We start from the raw sequence: 12,145 nt of genomic DNA on the forward strand, positions 1-12,145 counted from the left end.
GACACTGGCCTGTGGATAAGCCGATCCCCCCTTCTTCCAGGCCTTTATTTTTTCCTAAATTATTTGGAATATATCCAAGTATATACGGTATTTGTTTCCTGCCTTTTGTCCGTTTTTGCTGAAACAATCATTTTTGCTTTTCCTACCATAAGCATCATTCCTTTCTTTGATGCCATTTTCATTCAACTACTGCCTTCTTTCTAGTGAAATAACATACTTAAAAAATAACATATTATTCCTGTTTGCATGCAACACTACTTTCTTATTGAGAAAAGTAGCAACTAGAATCTAATTTTGAAATATAATAAGTTAAATCACAATTATCTAATCTTTTAATGGTCAAAAGAATCTTGGGATTTATACAATTAGTTCTGGTAGAACTGGGAATGTCAGATCACTCAGAACTTCAATATCGTAAAATGAACGCCAACTGGCTACAAGTGAAACTGGGGTCCTGGGTGGCTGAGTGATCTAAACTGCTTGCCTTTACCCTCACTGCCATATCACCTGTGTTTGCGGTAGTCAGAGACTCGGGCTCAACTTATGTGGGTATGTGAGAAAGCTGCCAGTAGATTCACATGGGTCTGTGGTTCTTACCAGGGTTTTTCTGTGTTCGTCCTCCACCAGTTTTACCAGCTGCCATGTATAACCTATTTTGTGCTGAGAAATGGTATTAAAAGCCCCCAAAAAACCAAAACAACAACAAAATGTGAAACTTTACCATCAATCAGAAATACTGAAATTATGAAAACTAGTCTGACAGGAAACTGACTAGCCTCAGGCTGACCAAGTGCTACTAAATTTAAGCCCTATATAGAGACAATTTGTTCCTAGATAATACCAGATGTATGCCAAGACAATCTGATAAATAGAGTCTGCTGAATTAACGAGGCATTACTGTATTACTAAATGGCATATATTATAGATACTTTAAAATGAGTTATAAAATGTTGCACTTGTCTATTTCCACATATTTACCCTTATCTTCAGAATCCAAAGGATATAATTTGTACATAGTTTAACTAATTTAGCTTTGAGAAAAAATTATTCAAGGCAAAAGCTATGATACTAACAGGGTAAATGAAGCGCATGTAATCAAACCTGCTTATAGCAAGCACAAGTGTACAAAGTTCAAATTTGATATTATTACTATTAGGTTTCATTTACACATAAACCAATAAATAATTTTACCTGACTATAAAAACCAACTGTTTATGATGGCCACTTTTAACTTGTTCTCTGAATTATATTACACATTCAAGGATGCAGTTCTGGGATTCATGCAAATTTCATACAAATGGTTCTAAAAACACAATCAAAAGTGCAAATATCATCAACACATATTTTTCAATAAGTCCCTCCTGTAATTAAAACAATCACCCCGTTTTCAAACAGATGGAGAAACCTCCCTTAACACAAGTTTTAGAACAGGTATGACTATTATAAAATAAGCAAAACATTCAGGCAAATTTTACCTTGAGGGTTTAGACAAGTATAATTGATACAAGAAAGAAAAAAAAACAACATCCTGGTTCCATATTAACAGTTTCAATTAAATGCTTACCTCCCAAAGGATCTTGAAATCCTTCTGCTCAATTCTGATCAGTTCTGTGTAGTCCCTAGTGGTGACAGTGGCATGGCGGGGACGATTTGTCAAGATGGATTCCCCAAACGATGTTCCAGGGCCAAGAGTGCACAGAGTAACTGTATCCTGAAAACAAAGAAAATCTGCACGTCACTGTCACATCTGAATTGTTTTTCTTGTGTTGCACTTCAATAGTGTGAGAAAGTCCAATGAGCTCATGAAAAGAAACACAGATACTGTTGAATTCATAGACTGGCATGCAAAATGGGCAATGAAGTACTTCATACATTACTTAAAAAAACTCAATACAACATTTTAATGCTTAACCTGAACTTGCTGCGAAAGTGACCTCTCCCGTGGCCTATTATGGTTAGAGCATCTGCCTCTGATACCGGAAGTCATGGGTTTGAACCCCAGCAGAGTCATGCCAAACACTTATAAATATGGTACCAGCAGGTGCCTTGCTTGGCACTCAGTATTAAGAGGTTAGTGTTAGGACTGGTCGACCTGGTGACAGGATAATGATGGGGTGAGACATGATGGTACATGTCTGCGGCATGATGCCCAACTGCTAGACATCACTATAAACTGCCACACTGCAGATATTATAGCAATATGACTAAAACATTAAAAATATTTTTAAAAAAACACACAAAAGAACTGCAAAACAAATAGAAAAATGATACCTACAGTTTGCTATTTGCAAAACTTTGTTCCTGTAGAAAAAAAGATGACTACAGTGCTAAACTAAATTACAGCATTTCTCATTAGACAAGTTCCAGAGGTCTCATTTCCTGAGGGTTGACTTTCATTGATAAAAGCTTCTTGTAACAAAATCTGCTAAAAAATGCAATACAAGTATGAGATGCGCTATTCATCAAGCATGAAGGTAAAGAAGATTTTCTTTATCAAAGTTCACTGACACAAGACAATAATTCTGAATACAAACCAAGACCTAAAATCACTCAGCTGAACATGAAACAAGATTTGAAATGGGCCTAAGTTCACTCAGCTGAACATGAAACAAGATTTGAAATGGGCCTAAGATCACTCAGCTGAACATGAAACAAGATTTGAAATGGGCCTAAGATCACTCAGCTGAACATGAAACAAGATTTGAAATGGGCCTAAAATCACTCAGCTGAACATGAAACAAGATTTGAAATGGGCCTAAGATCACTCAGCTGAACATGAAACAAGATTTGAAATGGGCCTAAGATCACTCAGCTGAACATGAAACAAGATTTGAAATGGGCCTAAGATCACTCAGCTGAACATGAAACAAGATTTGAAATGGGCCTAAGTTCACTCAGCTGAACATGAAACAAGATTTGAAATGGGCCTAAGTTCACTCAGCTGAACATGAAACAAGATTTGAAATGGGTCTAAGATCACTCAGCTGAACATGAAACAAGATTTGAAATGGGCCTAAGTTCACTCAGCTGAACATGAAACAAGATTTGAAATGGGCCTAAGATCACTCAGCTGAACATGAAACAAGATTTGAAATGGGCCTAAGATCACTCAGCTGAACATGAAACAAGATTTGAAATGGGCCTAAGATCACTCAGCTGAACATGAAACAAGCTTTGAAATGGGCCTAAGATCACTCAGCTGAACATGAAACAAGCTTTGAAATGGGCCTAAGTTCACTCAGCTGAACATGAAACAAGATTTGAAATGGGCCTAAGTTCACTCAGCTGAACATGAAACAAGATTTGAAATGGGTCTAAGATCACTCAGCTGAACATGAAACAAGATTTGAAATGGGCCTAAGTTCACTCAGCTGAACATGAAACAAGATTTGAAATGGGCCTAAGATCACTCAGCTGAACATGAAACAAAATTTGAAATGGGCCTAAGTTCACTCAGCTGAACATGAAACAAGATTTGAAATGGGCCTAAGATCACTCAGCTGAACATGAAACAAGATTTGAAATGGGCCTAAGTTCACTCAGCTGAACATGAAACAAGATTTGAAATGGGATTAAGTTCACTCAGCTGAACATGAAACAAGATTTGAAATGGGCCTAAGATCACTCAGCTGAACATGAAACAAGATTTGAAATGGGCCTAAGATCACTCAGCTGAACATGAAACAAGATTTGAAATGGGCCTAAGATCACTCAGCTGAACATGAAACAAGATTTGAAATGGGCCTAAGTTCACTCAGCTGAACATGAAACAAGATTTGAAATGGGATTAAGTTCACTCAGCTGAACATGAAACAAGATTTGAAATGGGCCTAAGATCACTCAGCTGAACATGAAACAAGATTTGAAATGGGCCTAAGTTCACTCAGCTGAACATGAAACAAGATTTGAAATGGGCCTAAGATCACTCAGCTGAACACAAAACAAGATGTACAGTGGGCCAAAGATTACTCAAACACAAAATGAGATGTGCAAATGGGTCTAAGATTACTCAGCTGGCAATAAAATGAGATTTGCAGTCGGTCTAAGATTACTCAGCAGAACACAAATGAATTGTGCAATTATATCACCCAAACACAAAACAGGATATGTAGCTGACTGACACCTATCCAAAATCTAATGCATATGAAACCTGTCCATACAATCTAAATAAGTTAATCACTAACTCAGATGGTTTCTGAAATAAGAGGTATTGGTCAAGGAACCTATATCATTAAGCTATACCATAAAAAAATCTATATCTTGAGACATCCAACATTCCTCAGATTTTGTCAGAATTTTTTAAAACAATCTTAATTTTTGAACACAATATTTTATTCCAATAAAAAAAGTATGACAAACCTGATATAAAATATAAAAGAATAAAAATGTACTTATTTTCCAATGCATAAAATTATTCCCTACTGGTAGTAAAAGATGAGTATCTTCTAAAAAAAAAAGTTTTCTAATTGTCCAACACAAATTTTGTTTAATGAAATAAAATGTAATACACTAATTTCAAAATTATACTTATAATGATTTAAAAATAATACCGTTTTATCTAGTATTCTTGATATTTAAAAATCTGGTAAATAATACAGTGTCTAGGTATGGAAAACAGTCAATCAGATGTAGATCACTGTTGAGGTTTGTATATGGACCAATAGAAAACTGAAAGTAGAATATAATTTAATGGATTTGAGGTTTGTATATGGACCAATAGAAAACTGAAAGTAGAATATAATTTAATGGATTTGAGGTTTGTATATGGGCCAATATAAAAATGACAGTGAAATATAATTTAATGGATTTGAGGTTTGTATGTGGACCAATAGAAAACTGAAAGTAGAATATAATTTAATGGATTTGAGGTTTGTATATGGACCAATAGAAAACTGAAAGTAGAATTAAATTTTATGGATTTGAGGTTTGTATATGGACAAATAGAAAACTGAAAGTAGAAAATAATTTAATGGATTTGAGGTTTGTATATGGACAAATAGGAAACTGAAAGTAGAATATAATTTAATGGATTTGAGGTTTGTATATGGACAAATAGAAAGAAAACTGAAAGTAGAATGTAATTTAATGGATTTTAGGCTTGTATATGGACAAATAGAAACCTGGAAGTAGAATGTAATTTAATGGATTTTCGCAATAATTAATGTATTGTTATATATTGGGTATATTAATGAGACGTCTATATTTTATTACTAATAATGTTTATTCAATATACCGGTAATATGTGATTCAGTTTTGTCAATTCATAGCCAAAAGGGCAAGCGGTGTGGCAGCATACAGCTGGTAATGTGGCAACGAAGTTGGTAGCATGGTAGTATTATTTTGTGGTATTATAGATTCATTTAAGGATGTGAATTCGGAACAGCAAAAAAATAATGGATTTTGAATTCTGATCATAAGGACATATGGATATTTCAATGATACCTATATACTGTTCTTACATATTCACTGTATGGTGGTTTCTTATCATTTGTGAATTGCTGATTCCCCCCCATGTTCATGAGTCTAATTATGTCTATCGAAATGTCATAGTTTGCAAGGCAAATCATTGTTAGGGTCTGTCTGCATGTTTGTTTAGTGTTATATATATATTTTGGTCTCATTTCATTGTTACTTTAATATTCACTGTGATAGTTTTGAAACTCATATAGTTCATTTCATTAATTTCTATGTTCATTATGTGTGTGATTAGGATTTTCAGTGTAGCTTTAACAATTTTTCAATCATACTGCTATGATGTCTGCAGTGTGCCAGTTTATACTAATGTCTAGCACTGGGGCATCATGCTGCAGACATGTAGCATGATGTCCCACCCAGACACATTATCCTGACACCAGGTCGACCAGTCCTAACACTAACCTCTTAATGCTGAGCGCCTAGCGAGGTAGATGTCAGTACCATTTTTGTAAGTCTTTGGTATGACTCAGCTGGGATTTGAACCCGTGACCTCCTGCTTTCAAGGCAGATGGTCTAACCACTAGGCCACTGGAGCGGTTCTTTGTTCATTGTCACATATACACATACACTGTATTCAGTGTTTTCACCTGATCCAAAATCCATTTGGATTCTATCCTGTTAAAATCGTATCAGAAGTGGGATCTTGGGATTAAGGAAATTACCGACATGTTTATGTGAAACTATGCACATACTGTTCATATATTAGAGATCATGCACCTTCATGAGAAGACAATCTACAGGTAGGGGTGTATTTGTGTGTCTTTTCTGGGCAGTTGGGTCTTATATATATATATATATATATATATATATATATATATATATATATATATATATATATATATATATATATGTGTGTGTGTGTGTGTGTGTGTATTCTATTTTGATTAACTTGATCAAGAGATAAGGTTGATTGTGGATATTTTACCTCCGTTTGGGCATATTGTATAGAAATCTGTTTAGATTAGGTGACTTTATCATTTAATAGTCATGCAATCTCTTCAGGACTTATTTGAATTGGGTAAACAGTTGGAATGTGAGGAAGAAAGTTCACAAAAAAATTTTCAGAGAGAGCATGACCCAGAGAGGGATGAAAGGACAAAGGAAATTGAAGAAGAAAGAGACAGAAAAAAAACTGAAATGGCAAAGCAACCTGAACAGGTACACTGGGAATTATTACTGCATTGGAAAAGGAAGCCAAAAAGGAAAAGTTGGGATTAAAGGAATCGAGGAAAGGGTGAAGATTAGAGATTATAAAAGGCAGAGCAGAGAAATTAGTGAAGGGATTATGACTGACAAGTAGAGTTATTAGTTGCTATAAAAGGTTAACAGGATTTGGCCTCTAGCAAATTAAAAGGCCCCAAATTACAGAGTTTGATGATGAGAAAGATAATATGGATACTTATCTCCATCAATTTGAGTGATATGATGAGAATGAGAGTGGAGACAAAATGATTGGGCTGTACATAGCAATGCTTTAGTAAAAGGTAAAGTATCGGATGTACACTTGTAGCTCCTTAAAAACGTAGTGTTTGACTTCAATGCCCTGAGGGAAGCACTTCTGAAAAAGTACGAGCTGAATGAACTGGGTTTTCATAAAAGTTTGCATTATAGGAAACACAAGATAAGAGAAACCTTTGGCCAATGATGGATTGAATGTTTAGAAGTGCAACAAATGTTTGACGGATTGACAGATTTCTTGCTCAGAGATCAACTGTCAAGTACAGTCAGCCAAGAATTGAACAAGTTTCTCAAAGAAAAAGTCTTTTCAAACATTCAAAACGTGGCTAAGGAGGTAGATTACTTTGCCATAAGGCAGAGATGTCTATATGAAGTAAAAGTAACAAGTCCACTAGTCTTGTACAGGTTAAGCATAGGATCCAATCCCTTTACTTGTGTCTTTTTCCTGTAATATAGTTACCAACAGCAAGAAGTGGTGTTAATGGTCAAGGTATCACAATATTATGTGACAATAGTTGTACATGTGTGGTTATTAAACACAAAATTGGATGCATCCAAGGGATACAGGCAGACACCCATTGTTGACAAGTTCCATGCATTGATGGTATTTGCAACTCAGATGGGGCCTATATCAATTTAAGGTGTGTGTGATTAGGATTTGTAATGTAGCTTTAACGATTTTATAGTCATATCGCTATGATGCCTGCAGTGTGACAGTTTATAGTGATGTATAGCACTGGGGCATCATGCCACAGACATGTAGCATGATGTCCCACCCAGTCACATTATCCTGACACCAGGTCGACCAGTCATAACACTAACCTCTTAATGCCGAGTGCCTAGCGAGGCAGCTGTTAGTACCATTTTTGTAAGTCTTTGGTATGACTCAGCCGGGGTTTGATCCCATGACCTCTCGCTTCTGAGGCGGATGCTCTAACCACTAGGCCACCTGAACGGTCCCAATTTAAGGTAACTTAAGTACGTGCCAGTGCCACTTGATGCGCAAATTACTAAACGGTTTGGTAGGCATTTATAGCTCTGTGGATGAAAGTTTTGTTAACATGGATACCTGAAGTGAACAAATGTCCATTTCTACGGAACATTTTAATAGACTCTGCAAGCAAACTTCACGGAGAGACCCACTAATGTAAGTATTGGATATACAGATTTAGAGTATTTATGTCATATGGACTTAGGCCTCTGATACTGGGTTGTGACCTGTTCTGCAGGGGCAAGATACGGTAAAGCTGCCTGTGGCTTATGTCAGCATAAAATTGCTGCATATTAAGCAAAACTACTCTGTAATCAAGAAAGAGTCCTGGCCACAGTTAGGGGTATTTTAAAATTCATATGTATATATTTGGAGAAGATTTTGTTCTTGAAACAGACCACCAACCCCTGCAACATTTAAACAAGGCTAAGGTCACTACTAATACTTGGTTAATGCACTGGGTGCAGAATTTTTAAGTAAAGCATGTTTGGCAAATCCAATTTTTTTTTCTCACCCAGTCTAGGTTTATCGAATCAAAAATTGTATTGGCTATTTTCTTTTATTTATATTCCAAGGATATTCATATATGTGGCCATTTCATTTGGCCGGGAGTATTATCATGGAATAAGGCAAGAAAATAACTTGATAATGCCTCAAAATGATTTTGTGTTGATGATTAAAGTAGTTTTATGTTTTTTACCTCAACTTATATTGACTAAGTAATATGGGCATCTCGTAGATTACTTGCAGCAACATGCCCATATTTCATGATGTGCACAGGTACTTTACCCTTGGATCTTGCACAGGTTTTATTTAGTTCTTCTAGTAAGCATATAGCAAAGTACAGGCACAGTGATCAGGGTATGGTTAACTAGTAGTTTACTTTTTGAGGTTGAATTTGTAATTGTATCCATAACGTAAATGCCTTACATATATGTACTGTTTCTGTACTCTGAGATAAACCCATCATCCTAATACATACTAGTGAGATAAAAAGTGGTACACAGAATTGGTGCTTCATCCCCTGTAGTTACCTAAGCAATATCAAGCCAATTATGGCCTCTTGTTAAGTCCCAAAGGGATGAGGACAAGGCCCACTCTCACGGAGTAGAATTTGATTCAGTTTGATTGAATAATTCTTCTGAAATGGGAATTTCTGCATGCTTTTAGTTAAATATTTTTTTAACCAATCTATCATTTTTATACAGTGTGACCCTGCAATAGCACACTCCGTTATAACACGAATTCAGATATAACATGGTCATGGTGTGGCTCCCAAAATTTTTGATACATGTATTTTTCTCATATACAAAAAATTCTTTCTTAAAAGTACAAAAGCAAAAAACATCAAAAGTTTATGATTCTGGAGAAGAGATCATGCATGAATAATTCAAGATGATTGGGGTGTGTCTCCTGAAATTTTATATGTACTTTTCTCGTACACGAAAAAGTTTTTTCTTCTTAAAATTACGAAAAACATCCTGTAACATGTTTATTCTGGGATCGCGTAGGGCTTTGCCAATGTCGCAAACTGCAATTTTTTCCTTATTGGCGGCAAAATATACCATCTGGCAATTTTTTTTTGTTGCCAACATTGTTGGCTGTTTAAACATGTATATATAACCATTGGTTTGGAGCAGAGAAATTCAGAGGCCCCATGAAAGGAAGCCACAAGTTGATATAAAATGCACTGAAATTTATCTATTGTTACATAAACAAATTCTTTGTCCATATTGACAAACCATCTTAACAGTGCATTTTTATATCATAATCCACTTAATATGTTGACTTCTAGCATGAGTACTTCTGTTGTGAGATATATGTTTTTTTGTTGTTGACATTTCTGGTAGCGGAGATCAACCGGACGAGGCATTATCTCGTAATCTATCTTTCATCAGATTTTCTGCCGCTTGCTATCCATTAATATATCTACATAGACTGACATTTGTATGTAAGTAAAATTCTTCATCGTTTCATTCAGAATTAAACGCTTCAGAACACTCACATTTTCTCTAGTAATCCCAGCCATTAGACTAGAACACCTGCATCTCGATTGTCCATTGACCTTTGTTAAATTTCTGACGCATGCAAGGAAGGCAGCATCACTCCGCTATCATAGATTTAAAAAAATCAAACAAAAAAACTCCCAAACAACATCTTACTTCTTGGTCTTATTCAATAGATAGGGAGGAACAGTAACTGCAATCAACCAAACGATGGCCAATTCCCTTTTCAAAAATGTACCCAGATAAAATTGTTTGATGAAATTTCAAAGACAACAGATTACTTTAAAAGCACCGATTGTTATGAAAACATATTAAGCAAATGAAAAAAAATCAGTCTCAATCATGCAATACAATTATTTGATGTTGCCACCACTAGGGTTAGGGTTTAGGGTCTTAAAACTGATATAGTTGCCTATAACACGGTTCGGTCTATACCACAGTCGGGTTCTATGGCTCCCAACTACTGTGCTATAGCGGGGTCACACTGTATCAAGTTAATATTACCAATTTAAATCTTAATTGATTAAAAAGAAAAAGACATGAAAAAATTATATCATGCATAGAACTAGCACAAAATCCAACTCATCCAATATCATACAGTGGAACCCTGCTATAATGGGATAATTGGGGTTAAAAAAAATTGGATTGCGTTAATACCGGGGTTGCGTTAATGCGGAGTTTTACAGTATGTTACTTTTTTTCAGAGAACAATGCGCTGGCACATATACATTTATTCATGTCTAATGTATATCAACACCATTTACTATCATGATGTCATGTAATGCAATTCATCCATAATGCATGTAATTCCATTGAAAAACTGCATACAGATTTTAAATATTCAATAATTTTGTCACAGATCTTTGTGTCTGAAGTCTAATATATAGCATGAACAGAGTATTAACACCTTTAACTTAACATCTGATATCGCACCGTCATGGCATACAGTTAATCCATAATACATGTAATTCCATTGCTAAAATGCATACATATTTAAACAATTCAGTAATTTTATCACAAATCATTATGTGTCTGAATTCAATGGGAAAAATTAACAGCAAAATTAGGTTAAGAAAGATGAAGCACATGTATGGTTCATTACGTTCCAGGGTCTATGAACGGTATCTGTTCAAATTTCATACTGCTAGAGTTTTCTCAGATGCATTTCCGTGTACCTTTGTCCATTGTAAATTCCCAATAATTAACACTCGTATGCCTATTTATTTGAATGACTACAGCAAGAATAATTAATAAACAACACATGCTTTCAGTGTGCATATAAACATTACTTCAGATTTTGTGAATATCAAAAGAAACATGTGAAAAATACTTTTATAAATATTTTTAAGCTGAACGCATGTACAATTTCATACCCTTTCAATTTCCAGCTAATAAAGTGGACATTATTTACTGGTCAACTGACTGCATCTAATAACACCATCAAGCCCAGCAAACATGTTGGCAGCTTTCATTTTTTGATGTTTATTAAATTGTGAGAATGTTTTATCAACCACCGCATTGTCTGCTTCTTGGTTGTGTATGCAGGTAAAGAAGAAACACGTCAGCTATTGTTTGAGCAATGATTGCATACAGAATTAATTGAAGACAATCACAAAGATGGCTTACCAGCTTTACTCATGGATCAGTAATAAGTAACATTTCCGATAATGTTTATTTTGGCATAACACTTAAAGAACCCAGTGAAATTAAAAAATTTCTGAAGAAATGCCATGATCGTATTATATTTGAATTCATACGTGAACTCTTCCTCCAAATGTTAATAAGCATTTTACACACTATTTCTCGTACTTTAAAAATAAAAACATTTTTCCGGGTATGAGAAAAACATGTACATGTATTTAAAATTTCAGGAACCATGCCATGATATTATATCTGAATTCATACACGATCTCTTCCCCAAAATGATAATACATTTTTTATACACTATTTCATGTACATGTACTTTGAAAACAATATTTGTCATGTGTGAATGAATATATGAAATTCTGGGAGTTATGCCACAACCACATTATATCTGAATTTGCATTATCACGTGGGGTCACACTGTAATTATATAAGCCTATTCAGTATGTTTAACAGAAATTTGAACGTAAAGTTGACACCCATGTTAGCAACAAGCTCAGCTAGTCAGATGCACAATTTACTCAATAGCATCAGTAGTTCTAACTCATCGCCAAACTCATCTGAAATCTAG

At 35.1% G+C, this 12,145-nt stretch overlaps 1 protein-coding gene across 1 annotated transcript in view; it reads right to left on the minus strand.

Moving 5' to 3' along the window:
- Positions 1 to 12,145, minus strand: part of LOC149776746 (rap guanine nucleotide exchange factor 4-like) — a 272,232-nt gene that overhangs the window by 174,088 nt on the left and 85,999 nt on the right. Inside the window, exon 5 of the mRNA XM_089941417.1 lies at positions 1,565 to 1,711. Coding sequence (XP_089797543.1) covers positions 1,565 to 1,711 — 147 coding nt within the window. The remainder of the gene's footprint in view (positions 1 to 1,564; positions 1,712 to 12,145) is intronic.

Source organism: Sinohyriopsis cumingii, chromosome 18 (assembly GCF_028554795.1).
Source record: "Sinohyriopsis cumingii isolate HCF-2022 chromosome 18, ASM2855479v2, whole genome shotgun sequence".
Classification (NCBI taxonomy): Eukaryota; Metazoa; Mollusca; class Bivalvia; order Unionida; family Unionidae; genus Sinohyriopsis; species Sinohyriopsis cumingii.